General features: G+C 50.5%; 1 protein-coding gene across 2 annotated transcripts; it reads right to left on the minus strand.

The window, feature by feature from the left end:
* Nucleotides 1–5240: 5240 nt before the first annotated feature.
* Nucleotides 5241–22898, minus strand: SLC43A3 (solute carrier family 43 member 3). Of its 2 annotated transcripts, XM_082660585.1 has the most exons (13): nucleotides 22814–22898; nucleotides 21818–22184; nucleotides 21314–21434; nucleotides 18532–18578; nucleotides 15633–15709; nucleotides 15315–15407; nucleotides 14355–14494; nucleotides 13111–13205; nucleotides 11921–12097; nucleotides 11576–11695; nucleotides 7717–7903; nucleotides 6994–7117; nucleotides 5241–6377 (listed from the first exon to the last, which is right to left on the minus strand). In XM_082660585.1, the coding sequence occupies exons 2-13, from the start codon at nucleotides 21999–22001 to the stop codon at nucleotides 6276–6278; spliced, it is 1467 nt and encodes a 488-aa protein (XP_082516711.1). In that variant the 5' UTR covers nucleotides 22002–22184; nucleotides 22814–22898; the 3' UTR covers nucleotides 5241–6275. The 2 variants fall into 2 exon arrangements, with proteins under 2 accessions (XP_082516711.1, XP_082516712.1); XM_082660586.1 differs by lacking the exon at nucleotides 22814–22898 and having other exon boundaries at nucleotides 21818–22291.
* Between the last annotated feature and the right edge of the window lie 4505 nt (nucleotides 22899–27403).

Below are 27403 nucleotides of genomic sequence, written 5' to 3' on the forward strand. Positions count from 1 at the left end.
CGCACGGGCTTAGTTGCTCCACAGCATGTGGGATTTTCCCGGACCAGGGATCAAATCCGTGTCCCCTGCACTGGCAGGTGGATTTTAACCACTGTACCACCAGGGAAGTCCCTGTCTCTCTCTTACATTCAGTATTTCTTGAACCTCCATTCTGTGCCAGGTAGGGTGCAACGTCCTGAGGATACAGGGGGTAATAAAAGATACAGTTACTGCCCACATAGAGTTCCCAGCCTAATGGAAGTCTTACATCATCATTATTATTATTATTTAATCTGTATGTTGAACGGCAAATGTGACAAGCTCTATGCTAGAGAAGTACCTGGTGCAATGAAAATCTGTACTCAGTAACAGGCTGGAAAGGAAAGAAGGGAGACCTGAGCTGAGAGCTGAAGGAACTGTAGGAGTTAATGATGGGTTGGATGGGACGCATTCCAAGCAAGGAGAATAAAACCATTTTAAAATGTGCACTTGACCTTTAACATGATATTGTGTATGTAATAAAAATTACTACGGGACCTACTGTGTGCCAGGGCCAAGCGTTTTTCATGTGGAGCCTCATTTATCCTCACCTGAAGGGAGAGGCTACTACCGGTTCAAGGACACGAGACCCAGGGCTGTCTGTCCACGCTCCTCCCTGGGCCCCAGCCACCTCTGGGCCCTGGCTCCAGAAGGAATACACAGCCTTATCCCTGGTGATGGACAGTTCTCTGCTCACAGATTTTCTGCATTGACTACTGAAGAAACAAAAAAAAGTGCAAAAATTGAATATGAAGATTGAGTTTTCAATGACTTTGGCTTAAGATTTGGGATAATTAGAAAGCCATTTTTTCGTCTTGAAGTTTTCCCACTTGAAACAATGCAAGAGAATCTGTGCTGCTTTGTTAGACAGAAACAAGTTTGGGCAAATGCTTGCAGGGTGGTTTCTGCCCTGAACAAACGAAGTGACATTCCAGGCTCCGTCAGGTTTGGAGCCCCTCACTCTGCCCGTCCCCCAGGGAATCACAGATGTTACTGGTAACGGCAGGCACACACCACATGCCTGCTGCATCCCAGGCGGTTGATGTCATGTTTGAAGTGCTTTAAATTAATTCGCTTAATCCTTACAACTCCAAGATGTAGTTCTACTGTTATCCCCATTTTACAGATGGAGAAGCTAAGGTACCGTGAACCTAAGTCCCAGAGCTTGCATGGTAAAGAGCTGGCAGTTGGTCTGGGGCAGTCCACGGCCGAGCCCAAGGTACCTCTACCTTTTATTCCCCAAAGTCCTCTGTAGTCCTCCCAACCAGCTCCCATACTGCTTATTATCTTCGTACAGGTGAGGAAACTGAGGCTCCGTATGATTAAGGGCTTCTTCGAGGTCGCACAGCTGGTAAGTGTCTGAAGCCCAGAGCCTCTCCCCATGCACCTACTGCTTGAGTCCACCTTCAGGCCTGGGAGGTAACACCGGACTCAACAAACGGAATGCGGAGGGACCTGAGCAACGTCCTGGGTTTAATCACCCTGCCAGTGAGTCAGCCCCGCTGTGGGCAGCAGTGGACCCAGGAGTGGTCAGACATGGCCCATCTGTGAAGTCCTCATCGCCAACAAAGGACCGGAGCCTGGACCAGAGCCTGTGCCCTGGAGCCTGGATGAATTGTTCTTCCCAAAGAACGTTAAAGGAGGGACTCAATGCTGTGCCCCAGAGCCACGCCCAGTGCATTTGGGAAGCATCTATCCCCCAAGGGGCTGGAAGAAAAAGGCGCTCCGGGACATAACTGCTAGGACACCAAGCTTTGAATTAGGGGAAGAGGATCAACGCCCCTGGGAAGCGGGCAGCCAATTCCTTCAGACTGGAGAACAGTGAGCACGATTAAGGGAAGATTAAAGGATGTGATGCCATTCCCTAGAAACTCCCAAAGTGGCTCTTCTGGCTCTATTATTATTTACACTCTCGACCTGTCCTAGGCTGCTTTCACGGTTCACTGTCATCTGGGACCCCCTGCTCAGGCAGCAGAGGGGGGGACAGAAAGGGAGGGGGAACCGCAACGTCCAAGACGTGTGTGAGGGGAGACCCAGGATGGAGTGGGGGATCGAGTTGTGACACAACCATAAGATGGAGTTGTAAGCAGCCATTCAGTCACATTTTTGTTTTTTTAGTTTTTTAAAATTTTTATTTATTTATTTTTGGCTGTGTTGGGTCTTGCGCGCGGGCTTTCTCTAGTTGCGGCGAGCAGGGGCTACTCTTCATTGCGGTGTGCGGGCTTCTTATTGCGGTGGCTTCTCTTGTTGCAGAGCATGGCTCTAGGCGTGCGGGCTTCAGTAGCTGTGGCATGCAGGCTCAGTAGTTGTGGCTCATGGGTTTGTTGCTCCGCAGCATGTGGGATCTTCCCGGACCAGGGCTCGAACCCACGTCCCCTGCATTGGCAGGCAGGTTCTTAACCACTGTGCCACCAGGGAAGCCCCACAGTCACGTTTTTGACAACTATTTGATGACGTAAAGAAGAGCCTACGAGATGGTTTCCGTCACCACACACACAGTTGCACCACTGGGAGGACACAGTTGTTAGCCACGATGGTATCTCAGAGCGCTGCAATTAACAGCGGTATTTCTTTTTCACGCAGTTCTTTATTTTCTGATCTGCTTTACAACAACTACTTATTTCTTACATAAGAATGAATGTAAAGAAAAGGTAACGTCAGGAATTCCGTGGCGGTCCAGCGTTTAGGACTTTCACTGCCCTGCCGAGGGTCCACACGGCGCGGCCAAAAACACAAGAGGCAAAAGGTAATGTCTAAAATGAATGTGAATGTGACCTTAGGAGTCAGACAGACGTGGGTTTAAATACCAGCTCCACAGTGCGACAGTTGGATGATCTTGGATGTAACTTACACGCAGGGCCTAACTTTGATCCCCTGTAAATTGAGGCTGATTAAAGGAGATGGTCACACAATGTTTCTGATTCACGCTGTCGCCGTCCTTTGAAGAGCAGGCGCCCTCCTCCTCCTGGTGGACTGTCCCCTGCCCCAGGGAAGACGCCGCCCGGCACTGCCTGCAGCAGGGGCATATTTGCCCGAGTCCCTCTCTGCTGAGGTTGGTAGCAGAGGGTTGCACTGGGAGCCTGTTGCTGAGTGAAATCGGAAGTTGTGAAACCCCTGGGTTGCTTGCTTCCTTGTTTGAAAGAGTGGTTGATTCCATTTGAGGAAGAGGTTACAGGAGGGAGGCTCTTGGGACAGAAATGAGGGCTGTACACATGGGCTGCTTCTCTCACGCACCTATCTTCCCCAGAAATCATCCTTGACTCTCTCTGGATACAGCTGTTCTCTGCACTTCCTGAGGAATCCAGGCTTTTTTTAAAAATAACAGCTTTGTTCAGATATAATCCATATACCACACAACTCATCCACTTAAAGCGTACGACTCAGTGGTTTTTAGTATATTCAGAGTTGTACAACCATCACATTATCAAGTTTGGAAGATTTTTATCATCCTGGAAAGAAACCCCTTACTGTTAGCAGTCACTAATCTTCCCCGCAGCCCTACGCAATAGCTAATCCACTTTCTGCCTCTATAGATTTGCCTATTTTCTATCTGAATGGAATCCTACTATATTCTGTCTCTTCTGACTGGCTTCTTTCACTTAGCATAATGTTTTCAAGGTTCGTGCATATGGTAGCATGTATCAATACCTCATTCCTTTGTATCGCCAAATAACATTCCATCGTATGGACATACCACATTTTATTTATCCATGGTATTAGGCATCCTTTTGAATTTAATATATTAACTGTAATGATAGCTTTGATCTGTTAAGTACCTACCATGTGCTAGGCACTTGACCTAATTTCTAATCTAGTCCAGGGAGGCAGGTCTATCTCTCCAATCACACTGATAAATTAACTGAGATGTAGAGGAGAAGTGTTCCATCCAAGGTCACACTGGTGAGAGCTGGGATGCCAAAAGGGTTGGCCCGGCTCCCGATTCATACTGCCCCACCCCACCCCGTGTGCTATGCTCTCTCCTTGCAGTTCTTGTTCTGAAGCCCGAACGAGAAAGAATCCACTCATTCAGTGATCATTCTTCCAACAAGCCCTAACTGGTACCACATGCATGGCAACCAGGCACTAGTCCCTGAGTCTAGTGAGACCCAGATGCTGCTTCCTGGAGCTCCCTGTTGAAGGGAGGAGAGGTGGTCATGGCAGGGGCCAGTCTCCAGGAAGGGTGTGACCAAGGCCTAGGGACTCAGAGCTGCTGGAGAGCCCAAGGAAAGGTTTTTACAGGAGATGACATTTTGAGCAGGACCCCAGTGGACCAGGCAGATTTCCCTGGCAGACAGGGTGAGCCCCCAGTGCAGAACTGGTGTGCTCACAGATCCTAAACCAGAAACCTGGGTCCACAGGGATGAGCTCTGTGTCCCTGGAGGTGGGAGGTGAAGAGGGCAGGGGAGAGGTTGGCATCACATTGCTGACCGCCTGGATCGCCAGGCTGGACTCTAGGCTTTGTCCTATGCCTGTGCAGCAGCTCAAAAAACATTTATTGAATGAATGAATGAATCCGCCTGCCGGCCCCTCCCCCCAAGTCCTCTCCTGGCTAAAAGGAATAAAACAAATAAAACACCTGGTGTGTTCCAGATTCTCCCGTCTCGCCCACCCGGTCCCTCACCTATCCCCCTTTGCTACCTACCTCCTCTCCAGTCATCAGTAAACAAAGGAACAAATGCTCAAGTGCTCTCACCCCATGCTAGGCAGTAGAAATTACCTTAAATTCTCACAATCGCCCTCAGGGACGCAGGTGAGGATGTTGTGACTGAGAGTGGCTAAGGGACTTGCTTGGCTGCTGAAAGGCAGAACTGAAACTCACACCAGACCTTCTGATTCCATCTAGTGCTTCTAGTTTGCGGGGGGGTCGGGGGGCGGGGAGCATTGCAGTAGGGGTAGGGGCAGGGGAGACAGAAAGAGAAGGCAAGGGAAGGGATTGCTGGGGGTCCTCAAGCCCAGGGCACAGGACCAGGTGGCCAGTTCGCAGTCTGAGGGCTCCTGCCCCACCTCTGGGTCCAGCTGCCACATCAGGATTCCTCCACTCCACCCCTGCATCCGCTCCCCAAGGCTGGGGCTGGGACAGGAAAACGCAGGCACTCACGCATGCACATCACGACAGCCCCAAAGCCTGCAGAGGTGGAGCAGCTGTTGCCTTAGGCAGAAAGGCTTTATTTTTTAAATAAAATTATTTAATATATAATTCAATATATTATAAAACTATTCCCCAGAGGACGCTTTTATATAATACCGAAAGTAAATAATCATCTCCCTTCCTGAAGAGGAAAACATCCCCAAAAGGCTTCATCAGAAATCCTTTGGTCAAGCAGGCTAGCTGGTTCCCAAGGCCCTTCGGGTGGCCTGACTCTTTGTCACTGTTCTTAAAACCTTCTAGAACGTGAACTCCAGAAAGAACCTCCGACTCCAAGACCCTCTCCTTCTACAGGTGGGAAAACTGATGCTCGGCGGGGAGAAGGGTTTGCTCAAGGTCACTCGGCATCAGCGGCAGAGCTGGGGCTCAGCCCAGGGCCCCCACCCAACCCGGTCTGCCCCTCCTTCTCCCCAGGCTCATTCCCTAACAAGGCTAGGGCTCTGACGGAGAGCTGGGCGCCACTTCTGTTTGTTTGTTTTTGTTTTGGTTTTCTTTGTTGTTGGTGGTGGTTTTTGCAGTACGGGGTCTCTCACTGTTGTGGCCTCTCCCGTTGCGGAGCACAGGCTCCAGACACGCAGGCTCAGCGGCCATGGCTCACGGGCCCAGCCGCTCCGCGGCATGTGGGATCCTCCTGGATCGGGGCACGAACCCGTGTCCCCTGCATCGGCAGGCAGACTCTCAACCACTGAGCCACCAGGGAAGCCCTGGGCGCCACTTCTGAATGCCAGGTGGCAATGCGGCCATGACAACCTCACTCTTCACCTGGAAACTTACCCAGCAGCACAGGGCCCAGGCACACAGGGGCTTCAGGGACAAAGAGGCCTGGAGAAGCAGGGGACACACCCTCCCATCACATCACCCCACCTCGGGCCAAGCATCTGCCAGGGCCATGCGCTTCCTACCCTGAAACTAAGAACTTCCACGTGACTTTGCTTTTTGTCTTGCCGATAAGAAGGCTTGGTGGACAGTTAAATATGTCTTTTTGTTCTAAGAAAAAATAATGGCTACTTAATACAAGTAGCCTGGGTGGGCAAAGTCTTTCTGGACACGGGGTGCTCAAAGGTGAAGGAAGATGACACGTCCTCGGGGCTGAAAAGGGAGGGCTTCTGAACTAGGCAACCCCAGGGGGGCTTTCTTTCTGACAGCACTCCCGGTACACCAGGAAGGGGTGGACAAACGTCAGAAGAGTGACGAGCACCAGAATCACATTCACCTGGAGGGAGAGGAAGCAGTGAGGCGAAGTCCACTAGTGGAGGAACCAGAATCCTGCCTGGTTTATCCCCTACTTTCCACTCAGACCCAACGGTGCCCTCTGGGATGGACTCTTGGTTATTTTCCATTCTGCCCCATGGAGCAGGGTGGGTGGGGGGTAGGGGAATATTGTATTATGCCTTTTTTTTTTTGGCCTCACCCCATGGCATGTGGGATCTTAGCTCCCTGACCAGGGATTGAACCCTCGCCCCCTGCAGTGGAAGCGCAGAGTCTTAACCCTTGGACCGCCAGGGAAGTCCCTGTGCCCATTACACAGATGAAAAAACAGAGGCCTAGAGAGTATTCAGTGACCTGGGAAGAAGCTGTGTCACGTTAACCCTCTGGCTTCAGGGACCCCCACCCCCACCCCCAGCACAAGGCAGGGCACTCCCACTGACCCCAGTTTGAGAAGCAAGACCAAGGATGTACCCATGTGAAGAAATGCTCCTGCAGGGACCACACCCAGGCCACCCCAGCCAGGTGGGGGGCGCCCCCTGCTGGGGACCAACACAGTTGTCCCAATCTGGACATCCCTGCTGGTCTAAGGCCAGGGTCCCCCAACCCGCCACAGTACTCACGTAGAACGGGTCACTCTGGAGGGGACCTTTGATGAGGGTGAAGATTGGGAACTGGAGCAGAGACACGACAGCTGACAAGGCCATCACTAGCCCAAAAAGCTTCCCAAAGTGCTCTGAAGGGAACCTGGGCAGAGAGACAAATGAGGTTCCAGTGAGCTCTGGCTGTGGTGGGCCTTGGTCAGCCCCCTGCTCCCCTAGCCTAAGCCTGCCTTTATCCACCCACACCCACACAGCTCCCCTCCTTCACCTTTGCTTAGGCTTTCAAACGACAGAGCAAAGAGATGGCGCCGTGCTCGATCCCGGGGAAACAGCAGGGACCCAGACACAGGCTGTGCCCCGGGAGGTCTCAAGGAAAAGACACGTGAATAATTCCGCTACATGCTAGATGACGCATGCACTATCAGAGGAAGCAAGAATACAGAGGCACAAGGAAAGAAAGACGCTTTCTTTCTACTCTTCCCTGGGAGAGCTGGAACAGAAGTGGGCTTTGGAGGGTGAATAGGAGTTCACAGAGTAGACAACCGAGGCAGAGGGGAGCTTTCAGGTACATGAAGGCTCTAACCCTCCCACCAGCCTCCACCTCCTCTACACCTGCTCCCAGACGCTGTGTGCCTCCTCTGGCCACCTCTGGTCCTCACCTCCTGATTTCTTTGCCCCCAGCACGCCTCCCTTTGCCCCAAGGGTGCCCCCGTCACGTGACGCATACCAAGCCCACCTACGTACGCGAGGGTGAGGAAGGCAGCATTGCCCCCGTAGAGGAAGGAGCGGTTGATCACTTGCAGGGTGAAGGTGGCGTACTGCAGGGGGAGGACAGGGATGGAGGCGCAGAGGGCGAAGCCCAGGCACAGCACAGACGTCAGGACCAGCGAAGGCACTGTTGAGCGCAGGGCCGCCGCCGAGGCCGAGGAACCTGGGCCAAAGGGAAGAGCAGAGGCTGCGTGGATGCCCGCAGGGGGGTCATCCTGAACCCTCTCTCCACACATGCCCCATCTCCAGTCCATCAACAAGTGGTGATAATTCACTTCCTAAACATCATTCAAATGTATCCACTCGTTTCCAACCCCGGCGACTCATCCTAATTATAGGCAAGCATCACTAACTCATAGATTATCACAATGACCTCCTGACAGGGATGGCCCTCAACCCACAGCCAGATACTCTGGGTAGCACCATGGGTAATAGCAGAAGACTGGAAACCAACCAAATCAGCAGCAGTAGGGGAACGCAGCACCAACTACGCTGCAGTCACATAACAGAATGAGGCAGGGGTTAAAGGCAGAAGGAGGGAGCCTGGCTGTGGGGCAAACCCAGGACAGAGAGTTACATAAAGAAAGCTGCAGGGGGCTTCCCTGGTGGCGCAGTGGTTGAGAGTCTGCCTGCCGATGCAGGGGACATGGGTTCGTGCCCCGGTCCGGGAGGATCCCACATGCCGCGGAGCGGCTGGGCCCGTGAGCCATGGCCGCTGAGGCCGCAACAGTGAGAGCCCGCGTACCGGAAAAAAAAAAAAAGGAAGTGCAGGACAGGGTGTGCGATTCGCTGCCTTTTATCTAAGAAAGCAAAACTATACACACATACAGAGTCTGTCTTTAAGGAAAAGCAAAAACAAAAACAGTTACCTAACGAGGGAAGGAATGGAGGACAGGGAACAGAGAAGGAAACTAAACTTCTTTGACTGTATCTTGTTTCATAGTTCTGGCTTAGGAATGTCAATGTTTGATATGCAAATGTATTTAAAATAAAATAATAGGAAGAAAACAAGCAAAGCAATTCCAAAAGAAATCCAACAAGATGAAACCAATGAACATAACTTTATATCAAGTTGGCGACTCTTAAAATACTGTAATTTGACTGACAGCTCTTACGGGATGTATCCTCAGGATGAGAACGGAAAGAAGGAAAGAAAGGAGGGAGGACGGGAGAAACAGCATACAGCAATCGTACTATTATTAATAGTATTGATGATGCTAAACCAGTAATTATGCATAAAATATATTTGTAAAGTACTATATATATATAGTATATGTATATAGTATACACTGTATGTATATACAGTAAATATATTAATATAGCATATATTAGAGTATTTTAGGAACCAAGATTTTCAGACGAAAGGAGATACAAATGTAAAAGTCAAGGAAGTAAAATTTCAATTAAAATATCAGTACTGGATACTCATGATGTATTTTTTCATCCAAAAAATTATGTATATCTTACCTCAGAGGCCTAAAAGCAATGACAACCCAGGAGAATTAGAAACCTTAGCACCCAAATTGCACTCTTTAAATACCATTTCTCATTTAAAGGGACCCAGGGCTATTTGGAGAAATGGCTGGTTTCAGGTCTGGGCCAGGAAACATACCCAATGAAACGGACCTGAATATCTCCTTGTGACAGAAGGGAAAGACACTCTCTAAAGCTAATGGGACTATTTGTTAAGGACACAGATAGTGGATTGGTAAAGTTGCCGATAGTCAAAGATGAGATAATTTGAGAAGAATTGTGACAGAGGTGGATTGAAACATGTCAAATATATTTAAAATGAGATTTTAAAAGAGAAACTATGGGGCTTCCCTGGTGGCGCAGTGGTTGAGAGTCCGCCTGCCGATGCAGGGGACACGGGTTCGTGGCCCGGTCCGGGAGGATCCCGCGTGCTGCAGAGCGGCTGGGCCCGTGAGCCATGGCCGCTGAGTCTGCGCGTCCGGAGCCTGTGCTCCGCAACGGGAGAGGCCACAACGGTGAGAGGCCCGCGTACCGCAAAAAAAAAAAAAAAAAAGAGAAACTATGAGTGGTTACCCCTGGAAGTTTCTAGGGCACCAAATCATTTTTTAAAACTAGTAAATAGAGGAAAAAGCATGCATTTATTTCAGGGTAACGAAATACTTAATAAAGGAAAGGTTTTCTTTCTAGAGGAATTCTAGCTATTAAAAGCAGAAGGAAAGATAGAAATAGAAAATCTCCTTTTTGCGACCCTAATAAAATAATGGGTCTAGGCACTGGTCATCAATAGCTGTTAAAATCATTAGGCCTGCAGCTGATGGGAAACTTTTATAATGCGCAGATCAGACTGACAATGTCTGAACCCACTGATCAATCCTAACATCATAAGAACAAAACCACGGGTACTAAGGGCCTGATGACGAGAGCTTGTAGGTAGCCCACGGCTCCAGCTCTGAAGTATTCTTGCCAAAAAATATTAAATATTAGTATTAATAAAAATATTACTCTGCCTGTTTACAGGAAAGACCCAATCAAAGAAACGTTTTTAAATGACATGAAAAGGATGCCAAACCCAAAATGTGGGAAATCTGACAGGACAAACAACCTAGTTCCTTCGATAAATGAACAACAAAGGGAAAAAAGGGGGTGGGGGACACAGAGACTTAAAAACATCTAAAAGACACATCAGTACATTGTGTGGCCCCTGTAAGGATGCGAATCTGAACAAACCAACTATAAAAAGGCATAGGTGAGACCATTAAGGAAATCTGAACAGGTCTACATTATTAGATGATACTAAGAAATGATGCGGGGCTGTTTTACATATGATAATGATATTATGGTGATGTTTAATTTAAATAAAAGAGGTCCTATTTGCTGGAGCTACCAACTGATGTATTTACAGATGAAATGATCTGATGTCTGAGATTTGTTTTAAAATACTCCAGCAGGGTTAGGAGAAGCAGCTCAGGGAAGTGAGAAGTGGGAGAGATGAAACTATAGGGGTAAAGGGAATTCCCTGGTGGTCCAGTGGTTAGGATTCTGCGTTTTCACTGCGTATGCCCAAGTCCAATCCCTGGTCGGGGAACTAAGATCCCGCAAGCCGTGAGGTGCAAGGTCAAAAAAAAAAAAAAAGAGAGAGAGACCTCAGCATGCCTGCTCCTCCATTCTTGTCCAAGGATCATGTCCAAGCTCCTTGGCATAACACTGCCTGTCCCTTCTTGCCTCCGTCTTTCCAGCCCGCTCCCGACTACCTCTCTGTGCCCTGGCCAGCCCGAATCACTTTCTGGGATTCCTCAGATTCCTCAATGTTTCACTCTCCCCTTCACCACCCTGACTCCTCTGTACTCCTGGGCCACCCTCCCAAGGCCCTCCTCTTCAATTTCTCACGTCTTTACTCTTCCTTTAGGTCTTGGCTTAGATGCCACTTCCTCCAGGAAGACTTCCTTCCCTGACACCCATCCCATCCCCACCCAGAACAGGTTATGTGCCTTTCTTTCTGTTTCATAGCTCCCTGCAGGTTTACTTCATGGACTGTAAAGCTTGATTACTGGCATTTCTCCACTCTCTAGACTGAGAAGAGCTTCTTGAGAACAAGGACGTATCTGTCTTGTCCGTTACTGAATCTAGAACTGTGATTGGCACATAATTGGCACTCAGTGACTAGTGGTTGGATGATGGATGGATGGGTGATGAATGGACAGATGAGGGATGGATGGATGGATGGATGGATGGATGAGTGATGGATGGATGAACGGACAGATGCAAGTAGAAAAGGATTTAGAAGAAAAGAGAAGATGGGCATGGAGGAAAATAAAGATCTCTCCCCTCCTGGTTCCCTGATCCTCTGGAGCCCAGGTCTCACCTGTCCTTCTTGCTTCCTCCTGGTACTTGCATTTCAGCCGATCCATGAGCAGCCCATTCCAGGGGGCGCACAGCACTCCAAAGAACTGAGTGATGGCAAAGGCATTTGTGTACGTGCTGACTGCAGAGGGCAGAGAGGGGTTGGGCGGTAAGAACTTTCCAGGAGTGCCTTACGGAAGAGGACCCTCCCACTCGGCCCTTGCCCTGCCTGACCCTCCTCGCCACACCCCTGCTCAGACCTTTCTCTGGAGCACAGAGCCCTGCTGAGCTCAGCGCCCCGCCGCTCGAGGTTCCAAGTCCCCAGCTGTGGTGCTCAGATGCGCTGCCTCCCAGCCCCGTCACATACCTAGCACCCTGTCCCCACTGGCCAAGTTGCTCAGCAGAGAGTTGAGGGTGCCGATGAAGAGGTAGTGCCACAGCTGTATCACAGACAGCCACACCAGGTGCCAGGCAAAGCGCCGAGAGAAGACGTAGCTCCAGAGAGAGCGGGCTTCCTGCTGCTGCTGCCCTGGTCTGGGGATCTCTGGTGGGAAGAGGAAGATTTGGGCAAGAGTTACACTTAAAGTTGGGGGGCAGGGATGGGCAAGAGTGCAGGGGTCTTGAAAGGACAGCCTGAGGTCTGAGCTCACCCGCTCTTCTTGCTTTCCTGGGCACACCGCCACCTCCACGCGTCATCCTGTCCCCACCACCCTGAATGAGCCTCCCACGTGCTCCGCCTGCCGAAATCTGATCTATCGCAGCTTGGACTCAATGATGCTTCTTGCACTAACACTTTCCTAATCTTTCTCAGCCAGGATGATGAAAAGAAAGACGAGAGGAGAAAGTTAAAGACAGCTAGTGTTTCAGCTGATCCACAGCCCCTTCTTTTCCTTCCGTACCAGGATCCTGAGTCTTCTCTGGAAATCTCCCCCCGCCCTATTCTTCATGGTCCAGATGGGACTGCGAATTAAGCATTCCATTCCTCACCCAAGGCTGACCAAGTTGATCATTCTCCTCGAGAGGCAGACTGGCTGTGATTTCAGACTGGGGTCCCCAGAGGCAGGTCCCCTGGTTCTGCTCTTCCTGGATGGAGCCTGGCAAGTTCACTTTGCCCTTGCTTTTGTGAACTTCTCAGAATCCTGTTCTCATTTCTACCTTAACCAGCCGTGGTTTGTGATGTTTATAACCAAAGACCCAAAACAGACAGAGGAGAGAAAGGAGACAGTGATGGAGACGGGACAGATCCAGCGGACCTGCAGAAATGGGGACAAATAAGGCAGACTTAGGAGTGGGGGGAAGGGAAGGCAAATGATGGAAGACTGGCTGCGAGGGGAAGGGGTATGATGAGATGAGAAAGAAAAGGGGGACAAAGAGGAGAGATGAGACAAAAATGTTGCCCCTCTCTGGACCGCCTGTAAACTGAGGGGGTTGAGAAGATCCTGCAGGTCTTTTCCCTACCTGTCCTTTCCTGATTCTGAGTCCCTGGGAAAGCTTTGGAGGTGGCTGTGGGGAGAGGTCAGGTTCCGGAGGGGAAATGGGTTAACCAGTAGGGCTCACCTTCCTTGGGTGAAGGGAACTTCTCTGAAAGCTCCAGCTTTTGGGACTCAGCCGTTTTCTTCTCTTCCTCTCTGGGGCCATCCCCAGAGCACAGGCTGTGGAAACAGAAGTCCCATCAGCCTGACCCAAGAATTGTGAGCCGAGCCTCAGATTCAGGCCGTGTGTGTGTGTGTGTGTGTGTGTGTGTGTGTGTGTGTGTGTGCGCGGCGGGAGGGGGGATAGTACCTTTCGCTATACACTGGAATCACCTTTTCACAACCCCAATGCCCAAGTCACAGCCTAGACCGATTAAATCAGAATGTCTGGGCGTGGGAGTCAGGCTCCCACATTTTTTAAAGATCTCCAAGTGACCCCAGCAATTCTAATACGCAGCAATGTTTGGGAACCACTAAAGTGCAGGAAGAACAGGACAGGCCCGGGTTCAAACCCCAGCTCTGCCTCTTCCTGAGGCTGTGCAACGCGGCTCAGACCTAACTCTTCTGAGCCTCCTTGTTCTCATTTGGAAAATGGAGAGAAGTATGCGTATCTCAGGACTGCTGTGAGATGAAATCAGAGCGCATGGGGCTGCTGAACAGCAAACAAATGCCCTCTCTCTACTGCTTGGATGACTGGCGGCACAAACGGTCCCATGTCTTCCCCGCCTCTGCTCTCCACCCTCTGCAGTACAGCTCTGACCACTTCCCCGTCCCCTCCCTCTGGGCTGGCCTTGGGAGCTGCCCGGCCGAGACAACCCAGCAGAAGTGATGCTGCGACAATTCTCAGCTTAAAAGTGAAAAAACCTTGTGCATTTTGGCATTTATCTTGGAACCCTGAGACCACCATGTGAAGAAGCCCAAGCTAGCCTGTGGGAGGATAAGAGCCACGTGACCCAGAAATCCCTGCCACTCCCTATGGCCAGACAAACCCCATGTGAGTAAGGCCATCCTAGACCAGCCAGCCCCCAGCTAGCCCACCAGGTGATCAGAGGCATGAGAAGCCTTGTCAAGGTCATCCAAGCAGCTCCCTGATCAGCAGAACTAGCCAGCTACACACAGACCTGTGGAAATAATAAATGCTTCATGTTTTAGGCCATTAAGTTTTGGGGTAGTTTGTTATGCAGCAGTAGCTAACTAATACATCCCTGGTCTAGTCCTCCTCTCCTGGGACAGGTTTCCTCTGCCTTACCATGTCTGTCCCATCCCTGCTTCCTACTCCAGGTGAGATGAGGGGCTCTGGGCACACCATCACCAGCTCATAGTCCTTACCCATAGCTGTAGTTGGGGGGCAGTGGGTAGGGGATGTGTCCCCTGGGCATCAGAAGGAAAGTACGCCCAACATGCCAGGCACTGCAGACAGAGATGAAGATGAAGGAGGCCCTGAGACTGATGCCCTGTTCATAAAGGAGCTGCAGACAAAGGAGAGGAGAGGTCAGTGTAACAGCCACGTTCACAGCAGCATTATTCACAACGTCTGAAAGGTGGAAGCAAATCAAGTATCCATCCGCGGATGAATGGATAAAGGAAATGTGGCACATACATACGATGGAACATTATTCAGCCTTCAAAAGGAAGGAAATTCTGACACCTGCTACAACATTGATAAACCCTGAAGACATTAGGCTAAATGGAATAACCCAGTCACAGAAGGACAAATACTATATGATTCCACTTAGGAGGTACCTACAGTAGTCAAATTCACAGAAATAGACAATAAGACAGTGGTTGCCAGTGGCAAGGAGGAGACGGGGGGGTACCCACAATGGGCGTTATTGTTTAATGGGCACAGAGTTTCAGTTTTACAGGGTGGAGAAGAGTTCTAGAGATGGATGGCGGTGATGGTCGTAAAACAACACGAATGAACTTAATGCCATCGGACTGTACACTTAAAAATGGTTCACATGGAAAACTTTATGTTAGGTGGGGTTTTTTTGCCACGCAGCAAGCAGCATCCTAGTTCCCTGACCACGGATTGAACCCGCGTCCCCTGCAGTAGAAGTGCAGAGTCTTTTTTTTTTTGGCAGTGCGCAGTCTTAACCACTGGACCACCAGGGAAGTCCCTGGGTGTATTTCATCATACAAAAAGTCAGTGTAAGAATTAGGGGCTGAAACCTGCTTCTAAGAAGGAGGCTTGGCCCAGGCTCTTGCCTTCCACCCTGGCGGCTGTTTACGGATGCCTGGTGCTCCCCAGCAGCGGGGAGATAAACACGGGCCATTGCTATCTTTTACCTTAATGATAAGGAAGACTGCCGAGGAAGAGTCAAATGCTCCGTTGTACATGGTGATGATGGTTGAACGGTGTTTGCCAAATAGGTTCCCGATCTGGAGGACACACGATCAGCCTGAATCACCTATTTATTCGTGAAATCTTTCCTGTGCACCCGGCAAGTGTCAGGCCCTCATACCCAGACCTACCCTCCACCCCAGGAGCTACCACCCTGGCTTGGGCCAACCCCATCAGAGGCAGCCAATGTAGCAAAGTGCTTCTCCCTCCTTCCACCCGCCCCAACCTCCAGCCAGGGGCCCGTGATTAGGGCAGGCTCACACCTGCAGGTTGGTGATCAGAAACAGGATTCCTCCTACGGTGAGCATGGGCATGGCCAGGAAGAGCAGCACAGCTGAGTCTGGAACAATCCAAGACAGAGATGGGGAGGTGTCACAGTGCAGCCCAAACATGCAACCCGAACTCTGGCCCCCCTGCTCCCTACAATCCTGGGCTTAGGGCCCCAATTCTAGGCAGCCTCCCAGCATCCTCCAAGGACCTTAGGGTCCTGGTCACGGCTCCTTCACGTGCCCCTGTGGAGGGACCCTGCAGAGGTCTCCTGAGACACCCTCTTCCTCACCAAAGATGACCCTTGGTCTCTGGCAGGGTGGATGTCTACAGAGAGAGGCACAACTCAACCCACCACCCCCTTCCCTCACTAAACCACAAGCAGCCCCCCTATGCATCCTTGACACTGTGGGGAAGAGAAGCCTGGATTCAGTCCCTGAGCCCAGCCTCTAATTCACTGCTTTGAGCTAGATTCTGAATTTGTGACTCAGTCATTTCATCTGATAAATGGGAATAACATTCCCTGCTCTTCCCACCTCACCAGGCGCTGTGAGATCTGAGTGTCTCTCTTTTGTTCATTAAACTTTGAGCATTTCCTTTGTGCCAGGTGTTGTGCTTGGCACTGGAAATGCAGGATGAATAAATACTTCTTGCCCTTGGAAAGACTGACATGCAAAAAAATCATTCTAATAGGTCTGGCAAGTGTTGGGTAAGAAGAGCAGAACTAAAAACAACTGAAGTGCCAAGGACTAGGGAGCCCTCCGTAAGTTAGTCTTTCCCAAGTCACAGCCTTCTTTCTGCCCACCTTCATGATTTGGGCCATAACCCACACCTGTCTTATTTGCCAAAAAAAATTTTTTTTTAAGTTGACTCACTTTTATCCAAAAGAAATCTATTATTTTTAAAGGAAACTTTATATTGGGAGTTCCCTGGTGGCCTACTGGTTAGGATTCTGGGCTTTCACTGCCGTGGCCCAGGTTCAATCCTTGGTCGGGGAACTGAGATCCCACAAGCCACTATGGCACGGCCAAAACAAGAGAAAACTTTATATCGTTAGTATAAATGAAAAGCAACTTGTGCTGCTTGTTGTGAATAGGAGGTAACTGTAAAAATAAATACAATGAAAACACTGTTATTCAACTGTAACTGAACGCAGTGGCCTTCAGAATGTTCAAAGCCTGATACCTGCTCTTGTCATAGTGTTAAAATCATCCCAGCCCAAACCAAGACTTCCGTGCATGAAATCAGAGGGCTAGTGAGAAATAAAAAGGGAGTAACTCTCCCACCAGGTGATTCAATGTTAATGCAGCATGTGTGCTTCCTAATAATATTCTCCAAAGTAACTATTATCCGAGCAACTTTTGTTCCATACCTTGAGAAGCGCTGTACACTTGCTCATTTTAGATCATTCACACTGTTTACCATTCAATTTCTGTCTCTATAAAAGGTACGTCTTCAAATGCACTAAAGGTTGGTTGAGATTCCTTTCACAATAGCATGCTTTTTCCAAAACCAAAAAGCCCTATTTTAGGGGGGAAGGGAATATTGTGACTCCAGTGATTCACACACGTGAGTCAAACATACCCAGCCATCACCTCCACATTCGGCCACTTGAAAACCATGCTTAGGCTTTTAGGTAAGAAGACAGTATGATGAGCAGAGTGGTTTTTTTTTTTTTTTTTTTTAAATATTTATTTATTTATTTGGTTGTGCCGGGTCTTAGTTGCTGCATGTGGGCTCCTTAGTTGGGGCATGTGAACTCTTAGTTGCAGCACGCACGTGGGATCTAGTTCCCTGGCCAGGGATCAAACTCCGGCCCCCTGCATTGGGCACACGGGGTCTTAGCCGCTGCGCCACCAGGGAAGTCCCGAGCAGAGTGGTTTTTAAATAACCAGGCTACCTCATGAGATCTGCTCAGACAGAGACCCTCAGTCAGCTTTGCGTTCACTGAACACAAATGAAGTAACAGATTCAGCACAGGTACTAGACACAGGAGAGTTAGGTACTTTTTATTTCCTAACCCCAAAACTGAGCCACGTAATCTGGCACTGGGGAGGAATACTGGAAAGCATCTCTTGGCCTCTATAACTGAGATGCTAGCAAAGAGCATAGCCAGGGTCCCAGGACCCCTTCCCACTAACTTGCTCTGGGGCCTCTGGCTAGTCTCTGCAAAGGGTCTCTCTCTGACCTCAGTTTTCTCCTCTACGTAATGGAGGAAGTGGGGAATACACCAGACTGGAATTCCCAGACTTTGGGAACTGTATACACTTATAGACCAGTAAAATTTGAAAAGAAAACTTCTGACTACACTGGGGTTATCAGTTTGTACCCGGCTAAGTCAGGATATTTTCGAAAACTGCCATTCCTATTATCATTTCATTAAAAAAAAGAGAGAGAGGACATTTAATACATAACGAAAGGATGTAATCTTTTTGTTTTTTTTGTTTTTTTGCGGTAGCGGGCCTCTCACTGCTGTGGCCTCTCCCGTGGCGGAGCCCAGGCTCCGGACGCGCAGGCTCGGCGGCCATGGCCCACGGGCACAGCCGCTCCACGGCATGTGGGATCCTCCTGGACCGGGGCACGAACCCGTGTCCCCTGCATCGGCGGGTGGACTCTCAACCACTGCACCACCAGGGAAGCCCGGAAGGATGTAATCTTTTGAATAAGTTCTTCTCTCTGAAGCAGTCCCTCCACTGTCCTTATTTTTTTGCATGTCTCACTAGACTGAACTGTTTTTATAGACCAGCAATAACTCTCTCAAGGACTCTTTCCAGCTGAAAGTCTGTGGATCTCTGAATACCTGTGGGGGTCAGTGCATCTTGCCCATCCATCACCTTCTGCACCTGCCCATTCACCAGCTGCCCCTGAGGTTGTGTCCCTCCCGACAGCACTCACCTGCAGAGATGAAGGCTATCGTAAGCGTGGCACTGGTGTAGAGAAATCTGGAACACAGAACGGCAGATGGAGAATGCGGTCAACGAGAGAGAAAGCTGGAGGGGCAGAGGGTGCGTGGAGCCAAGGTCCTCCCAGCTAGAAGTCCCAACCAGCCAAGCCCTTGAAGAAAGGGGTTAGTGCCTCGTTTACAAATCATAATCTTGAGTTCTAATTCCTCTTGCTGTGTGACCTTGGGCAAGGCACTGCCCTTCTCTGGGCCTCAGCAGCCTCCTCTATGAAGAGATGTTTGTGGATGGACCTAGAGACTGTCATACAGAGTGAAGTCAGAAAGAGAAAAACAAATATCGCTTATTAACGCATATATGTGGAATCCAGAAAAATGGTACAGATGAACCTGTTTGTAAGGCCGAAATAGAGACACAGACGCAGAGAACAAATGTATGGACACCAAGTGGGGGAAGTGGGGGGGGGTGAACTGGGAGATTGGGATTGACATATATACACTAATATGTATAAAACAGATACCTAATGAGAACCTACTGTATAGCACAGGGAACTCCACTTCGCCGTATAGTAGAAACTAACACAACATTATAAAACAACTATACCCCAATTTAAAAAAATTAAAAAAAAAACAGAATCTAACCATTAAAAAAAAAAAAAGAGAGAGATGATTGGACTGACTGATCTAGGTCCTAAGCTTAAAGTTCCAGGATGTTATTGTTTAAGGATCACAACCCCAAGGTTATGGGACTCTCTTAAAAGCAAGGGGTAATAAAAGCAGTGCTTAAGTGTGATACTCCGATTGATAATAAGAAATACATATTTGGTCCAGGTCCCCAGTCCCTGACACAGGGCTCCTAAGACCCTTGTAAATTCCCACATAAGAGCCCTAGGAGCATCTTTTATTCTAATGAGGTGACCCCGGATGGGTCCTGGAGGGGGGCTGCTCACCAGAAAGACTAGCCATAATTAGATGCTTGGAATTTTCAGCCCTGCCCCCGACTTCTCCAGAGAGGGGAGACGGGCTGGAAGTGGAGTTAATAACTGATCATGCCTACATGAGGAAGCCTCCATAAAATCCCAAGAGTATGGAGTTTGGGGAGCTCCCAGGTTGGTGAACACAGCCATGGACCAGGAGGGTGCTGCACCCCAACTCCACAGGGACAGAAGAGATCCTGGGCTCCGGACCCTCCCTGACCTCGCCCTATGCGTCTCTTCATCTGGCTGTTCATCTGTATCCTTTATCATATCCTTTAATAAACTGGTATAGGGCTTCCCTGGTGGCGCAGTGGTTGAGAGTCCGCCTGTCGATGCAGGGGACACGGGTTTGTGCCCTGGTCCGGGAAGATCCCACATGCCGCGGAGCGGCTAGGCCCGTGAGCCATGGCCGCTGAGCCTGCGCGTCCGGAGCCTGTGCTCCACAACGGGAGAGGCCACAACAGTGAGAGGCCCGCGTACCGCAATAAATAAATAAACTGGTATATGTGTTTCCCTGAGTTCAGTGAGCCCTTTAGCAAATAACTGAATCCAAGGGGGAGGAGGTCACAGGAATCCCAGGTTTGCAGCCGAGTCAGACGGAAGTTGTGGGTAAACTGGGGACCTACCACTTGCAATTGGCATCTGAGGTAGAGGGCAGTCTGGTGGGACTGAGCCCTTAACCTGTGGGATCTGATGCTGTATCTCCAGGTAGACAGTGTCAGAACTGAGTTAAATGATAGGACACCCAGCTGGTGCCACAGAATTGCCTGGTGTGGGAAAGGCTCCCACACATTTGGTGACCAGAAGTGCAGAGTTCTGTGTAAAAGTAAAGGAGAAACACAGGTGGGAAGACTGGGTTTTTCTTAACACACTAAAGGCTGGAGAAGAGGGAGTGGGCACAGAAGGACGGGAAAGAGGAGGAGACAGGTGACCAAATTCCAAGAGCGACTGACAGCGTCATCGTGCACCCAAAGGCTTAGAGAGCCAAGGGCTTGCTTTCCTTCCAGGCTGTTTCCTGGTCCAGCCACCCTCCGGTCCCTCTGACAACTAGCCTCTCACGTGCCTCCTGGGAGGCGCCGGCTCTGGGTCCTATCAGCTCCCCCGCAGGCCCGCCGCTTAGCTCCGAACCTGGCCAGCTGCAGTGGCACCCCGTGGAGCCAGCAAGTCCCCCACCCGCCGTGACCTCCCCTCCCGTCAGAGGGAAACTGAAATCCCACCACTGGAGACACCCAGGACACCTTACTACCTAAGCTTCTGGGGAGTGATGGTGGTGGTGACGAGCATGAGGATTAGTCACTCAGGTATGATGAGGACAAAGGTCCCCGGCATGAAGGCGAGAGTGGTAATTCTATTTTTATTTTTATTTATTTATTGGCCACACCGCACAGCATGTGGGATCTCAGTTCCCCAACAGGGATCAAACTGACGCCCCCTGCACTGGAAGCGCAGAGTCTTAACCGCTGGACCACCACCAGGGAAGCCCCGAGAGTGACAATCCTAGGCTTTGCTAATTGCATAACCTGTCCCAGGCCAGCCCTCACAGGAAGTAGGCCTGGGCTCCTGCTCTATTCAGCACATCGTACAGCATGCAGTTCCACATGCAACAGAGGAAGGAGGTGAAGAAAGGGAAGCAGGGGTGTGGGGAATAGGGAAGGTCGAGACACAGTCCACACCCTGTGCAGTTTCTAGCAGGGCTGCCGGGGCAGGGATACCCAGTTGCCTGGCCTGGGTCTCCCTCCAAACAAAGCTGCTGCCAGAATTCCTCTTGCCCCACCCCTGTTCAGATCCCCTTGGGACTTACATGGCTATGAGGCGGGCCACGGTAGTCTTGAAACGGTCAAAGATGTAGCCAGCGGGGAACGTCATGAAGTTGTTCATGAAGGATGCCAGGGTGAAGATGAGTGAGAAGCGCTCGTCCTGGGCTTTGCAGTTTGGAGGAGAGAAAGGCAGATCTCAAGAGCCCAGGGTGGATGGGCCAACCTCCCATCCATCCCAGCCTGCCTGCCAGGCCGGCACCCAGCCTGGCTCCCGTCCAGGGCTGCCTCTTCCATCTTGGACAGCTTGCCCGGTAGGATAAGTTCTCCCTTAGATAAGTGGAGACGTGACTGCCCCTAATTATCTCTTGGGAGCCGATACTTCCCTCCCCAGGGACCTCTGAGACCAAGGTTGAGGGCGGGGGCAGCTGACACTCCCTTCCTCTCACCATAGACATGCTGGCAGAGGAGGCAGGGGGTGGAGTCCTTCCGACCCCTTCCCACCACCTGGGAACCAGACTCAGCTTCCTAGAGAAGCCCTCCTCCCTTACCATCCAGCCCCGTGGCATTGCCCATCAGCCTGGCATTCGGTTCACACAGCTCCTCAAAGTAATGCTCTGTTTTGAAGACAAACACCAGGGAAGCCCAGCCGAAGAGGACGCCCGCAAAGCCGAGGCATTCCAGCAGCCCCGTCAGCAGGGTGGCTACACGAAGGGGCAGGCTCTGGCCCTGCATGGTCCGAGGTGGAGCTGATCCTCAAATCCCGCTGGTGGCCTCCTGCGCTGACCACAGGAGCTGCAAAGCCCGCTTTTCAAGCACTTGGAAAATTGCTTTGGCAGGCGCTTCTGTTCAGGTGGCTCTCTGGTGCCGGCTGTTTCGGGCCTGGGTAAAAACCATCAGTGGGCGACTCCCTGGATCCTGTAAGATAAGGCAGAGGCTGCTTGGTACACAGGCCTGTGGGAAAGGTAGAGGTGGACAAAGGTTCTTTGTGGGATAGACAAAGAAGCCAGGTGTTAGAAACAGCTGCAAATGCCTCTGCATCCCACATCTGGCAACAGGTGGGGAAGCTGGAACTGAGCCCCAGCTCTGGAGACGGTCCAGTAAAATACAGCAGCAATTGAAAGCCAGGAACAGGGGGTAAGGGACTTCACACAGGTCCTCACAGAGCCTCACAATAACTTGGCAAAGAGGGTGTTTTCTTATCTTCAGTTCACTGACAAAAGCTCAGAGGACTCTGTCAACTTCCCAAGGTCACATGGTCCGGTTAGTCACGTCGCAGGCCAGTCTAAGGGCAAAAACATCCCCACCTCCACACGATCCTCCGTGACCCTCGGCCAGGGCTCCCAATAACCCCCTTCCCAACGCCCCTCCTCACATCACCATCTGCCAGGAAAGCGCCCAGAAGCCGCTCCCCACCCCCACCCGCTCCCCCTCTAGCACGTGGTCAGCAGAAGCGCCCCGAGGTCTGCCCAGCCACAGAGCCCCTGGCCTAGTCCCCGCGGCCCCGCTGCCAGTACCCCCGGCCCCGGCCCCGAGCCGCGTCCTACCCGCCGGCCTCCGCGCGGAGCTCTCGGGTTTGGCGGCGGCGTACCTTGCGACGTTTAGATTCGCGCCTCCACTCGCCCCTCTCAGTCCCTCCACGCCCCTCCCAGTCCCTCCACGCCCCCAGACATCCCGGAAGGGCCGGGATGGGCGGGGCCAGAGAGGTCCACCGCGACCCGCTCTCCATCACTTCCTTGTTCTCCAGCTCTTACAATACCGTGCTCTTTTTGACCACGCCCTGAGACCGTCCCTCCTTTCACTCTAACCCCAGCAGCATCTGTTGCCCTCTCTTGATCCTCTGGCAGCCTCTCAGCTCCTTTGCCCCTCCTCCCTCCCCTGACCGAGATAGTTTTAGTTCTGTTGCGCACGGACAGGCAGCCCCACGGAAAAGATCACACAGTCGCAGCACACACACAGACGGCTTACCTGCAGACACACACACACACACACACACACACACACTTACCTGCAGACACACACACACACACACACACACACACACACACACACACACACACACTCTTCCTTGTGCTCTACCGGCACCACGCGGGTGGGCACAGAATACGTTTCTCTCCATTTGCCCAGGAGCTCAATCCTTTCTCCTGATCTCATGCTCCTAGTGCTGCCAGCAAATCCCAACACAGAGTCAGAGAACCAAGAGCCGGAACTAGACAGTGCAGACAGGAAAAAAAAAAAAAAAAAAATGGTGCCTGGCCTTTCAGTGACTGTTGCCTGCCATTCCACTACCTGCGGCCGACCAGACGGTGCACCCTGAGGGGAATTCAGGATGGAGAAAACGAGATTCTGGCCCTAGATAGTTAAGATCTTTTTTTGTTGTTTGTTTTTTTGTTGTTTTTTTGTTGTTGTTGTTGTTTGTTTTTAATTTTTGGCTGCGCTGGGTCTTCGTTGCTGCGGCGGGGCTTTTCTCTAGTTGCAGCGAGCAGGGGCTACTCTTCGTTGTGATGCACGGGCTTCTCTTGTTGCAGAGCACGGGCTCTAGGCGCTCAGGCTTCAGTAGTTGTGGCATGAAGCCTTCAGCAGTTGTGGCACAGGGGCTCAGTAGTTGTGGCGCATGGGCTTAGTTGCTCCGCGGCACGTGGGATCTTCCCGGACCAGGGCTTCAACCCTTGTCCCCTGCATGGGCAGGCAGACTCTTAACCACTGTACCACCAGGGAAGTCCCAGTTAAGATCTTATGCAGGAATAACTTCAATGAGCCAACATGCTTTCCTCTTCCCATACTTAGAAAAACGCTAAAATCATGAACTTGAGATGTCTGTTTTTGTGATCGGTAGTAATCTTTTCCTGTCTGACTACATGGGCTGTTGTTGTTATTGTTGTTGTTGTTGTTTCTCCAGCAAAAACGTTTAGATATCTGACTCCTCCCTGACCTCTTTGGAACAGTTTCTCAGAGCCGAGAGGCTGCCTCCCAGGCTATAGTCCTCAGTAAGGTCACTGAATAAAACATAGCTCACAACTTTTAGGTTGTGCTTTTTTTTTTCCAGTCCACAACAGCCTTCCAGAAACCACCCCCTGGAGTGGTGCACTGCCTTTTCACCACCAAGGACCCCTTTGATTACTCCCTGCCTCCCCCTCCAGCCCAGGTTCTGAAAGAGTCAACCTGCCAGACCTTGTTGATTAAATATTCATTCATTGCTCCATTTTTTATTAATCAAAGACATATATAATTGCCCGTCGGAGCTCGTGATCAGCATGAGCTAGCCAGCTGAACCAGCGGGCGCTGCTCTCATTCTGGCCCAGAGCGAGTGAACTAATGGCTTCCGTGGCCATTTCCCCGTATAGAAAGCTGAATCTGGGGGAGAGCTGCTTGTATATTCAGTGCAGTCTACAGCCCCCCGAGCCCAGCCTCCTGGATTCCTCCTGGGGCCCAGGGACTCAAGGTATTCCAAGCCCACCTTTCTTTTCTACTGCAGAAGAATTAAGAGATTAGGACAGTGGAAAACCAGAACCAGGGAGTATCTTCCAGATTGCTACCCAAACACAAAGGATCAAGTGTAACCACCCAAGCACGCGCTGTGTAGGATAGGGGTGGCTCTGATCCTATACCCCGGCACTCACGAGTTACCTAACCCCAAGCCAGCCCTTTGGAAGCCCCACCTGTAAGATGAGGCTGATTAATTACATGAATTGTCACAAAAGAAGTATGAGATGGGTTGATGAAGGTATGGTAGTCAGTAGCCAGACTGCCTAGGGATAGTACTGGGTTCTCCGGGGTCCAGGTATGCAAACAGAGCCAGAGAAGCAGGCTTGGGAGCGGTCTTCAGGGGAACTTGCCCAAAGTCACTCTGTGAGTGCTTTAACTCTCCCAGGCTTCACATTGGCTAATGGGACATTAGAGAAAATAAGTCTTTTCTTAAAAAAAATTAATTGGTGGGGAAAAAAAAGAAAATATAGCAGCCCTGGACAAACAGGACTTAAGATGCAAGATTTTCTATTTTACTGTGAGATACAAAGACACTGAAATTAATTCAAGGCCTATCTCCTGCTCCGGCTTACATTTTGGTCTCCTGAGGACCTGGGGGATCAGTGAGTGTGGAAGCAGCAAGGGAGGAACACAAAAAGTCAAAGCAAAGAGACAGAGATTTTAGAATGTAAATCTGCAGGAACCCTCAGAAAGGCCCAGCTCCCGGGCTATCCGTACATCCAGGACTGGAGCTCAGGACCCGGACGAGTTGTCCAGGCTCTGTCCACCTTATCCTGTTATCTCTCTCTGGCTCTCAGTGGCCGCCACCCGCATCTAAGTCTGCAAGGCGCTCCCTCTGGTAATGTGACCGTCTTACTGAAACCGTTGGGACGGAATAATAGAATATTCTTTGAACCATTCCCGTTTTATTTGGTTCGAGTTCCAGCATCTAGCAGAGACAGATGCTATTTAGATCACTCTCAAGCCTCACTCCGATGAGGATTAGTGTGTAACATCAGAGAGAGGAGTGATTATAATAAGATCTGACGGTGCGCCTGGGGATGTCTTCATTCCTTCCCTCTTCATTTCTTTCTTTCCGCTCCACCCTGCAACTTTTGGAAGTGATTGATTCGCTCAACAAATATACGTGGCGCTCTAGGCTTTGTGCCAGGTGCTGGGATTCAGAGCTAAGAGACTCAGCCCCTTCCCTCAAGGAGCTCATTCTCTAGTGGGGGAAACAGACAAAGGAATCCAAGATTTCTGGAGGGAGGGGATGGTCTTCCAGGCAGAAGCCGGCACACTCCGTTCAGAGGCATGGAGCCCAAGTACAGCAAGAACATTCAGCAACCAGCTAGAGCAAGGGCAGTGGCAGCACTGGAGGCTGGAGTGGCCGCCTAAGTGAAGGTCTTTGGATGTCAGCCCATATCAATCAATCAGGTCCTATTGATTCTACCCCTTAATATCTCTCCTCTCCATCCTTGGCCATTGCCCTATTCAGACACTCATCATCTCTCACCTGGACATTACCTGCTTCCAAACCGTCGCCACTCTGCTGCAAGAGTTGACGTCCATCGTTCGCATTTGATGACACTACTTACCTGCTCAAAACCCCTCCCAGGCCAGAGAGCCAGTCAACGAGCCAGTGAAGGCCAGTCCAGGCTCTGGGGATACCAGCCATGGGACAGTATTGCACTGGGGAAAAGAGGGAACTTTACCACTGGGTATCTTGCTTCCCACCCAAGTACTGGTGCTGGGGGGGGGGGGATTTTCCTTCCCATTATGAGCATGTCTGGCTGCCCAGGCTCCACCCTATGACAAGGGGGTGGGGAGGTGGGTATATTTATTTAGATCAGGGAAGAATGGTTTGCCAAACTGGGCAATAGGAATGAGCTGCACTAAGTCACCCCCCACTCCCCACCCCCATCTCCCCCCACCCCCACCCCATCCCCCACCCCACTCCCTACCCCCCACCCCCTCACCCCCACCCCACTCCGCACAAGCCCTGGCCCACCTTCCAATGCCGCCGCTGCCTCTGCACTGACCTCTCTCCTCAAGCCTCCTCCAAATAACCTCAGACAAGACCGACCGCCCCGCCACTCTCGGGGCAAGTTCCACATACTCTTTCCTGCCCCTCATCCCCTTCCAAATTTTTATATGCGGATACATTGTCAACCATTCCTGTAAAGGGCTTTGATTTCTGACATGTCAAGCAAACAAACAAAACAAGACAGAAACTTTTAGTTCCTTCAAAATCTGGGCTCGCTGCAAATCAAACTGGTTTTTCCCAGCTATGGTCTTAAATGAGGTTTCAGGACCCTGTTTGGGGAGACAAAGGTAAATGCACATATTTTCTGTTTCATTTCAACTGGGGAGAAAAATACGAATCATCTTGAGGCAACGCCAAAAAAAAAAAAAAAAAAAAAAGACTCATTGGGCCAATTACTGATCTTACTGATCCCTCTGGGCTCCAGTGTCCTCATCTATAAAACTGGAATCAGGTTGCTGTATGGATTAAAGATGTAAGAAAAGTACCCAATTAGCACACTAGCTAATTAATAAATAACAGCTATTGTTGTTAAGAAAAATTAATTACTGAAAAACGGAGAGGAAATCATGGAATCATATTTGAGGAGGATAGGAAAGTGCTCCTAACCTAAAAAAGAAATGAGAAA

The sequence above is a fragment of the Grampus griseus genome (assembly GCF_964374135.1).
Source record: "Grampus griseus genome assembly, chromosome: 8".
Classification (NCBI taxonomy): Eukaryota; Metazoa; Chordata; class Mammalia; order Artiodactyla; family Delphinidae; genus Grampus; species Grampus griseus.

What these genes read in the sequence shown, in the direction of transcription:
- SLC43A3 (XM_082660585.1), bottom strand. Translation starts at nt 22,001, where the DNA reads ATGCAGGGCCAGAGCCTGCCCCTTCGTGTAGCCACCCTGCTGACGGGG. An exon ending in TTCTGATCACCAACCTGCAG is followed by an intron (nt 15,408 to 15,632) that starts GTGTGAGCCTGC and finishes TGTGTCCTCCAG; the next exon opens with ATCGGGAACCTATTTGGCAA. An exon ending in GGAGGAAGCAAGAAGGACAG is followed by an intron (nt 7,904 to 11,575) that starts GTGAGACCTGGG and finishes CCTTTGGCCCAG; the next exon opens with GTTCCTCGGCCTCGGCGGCG.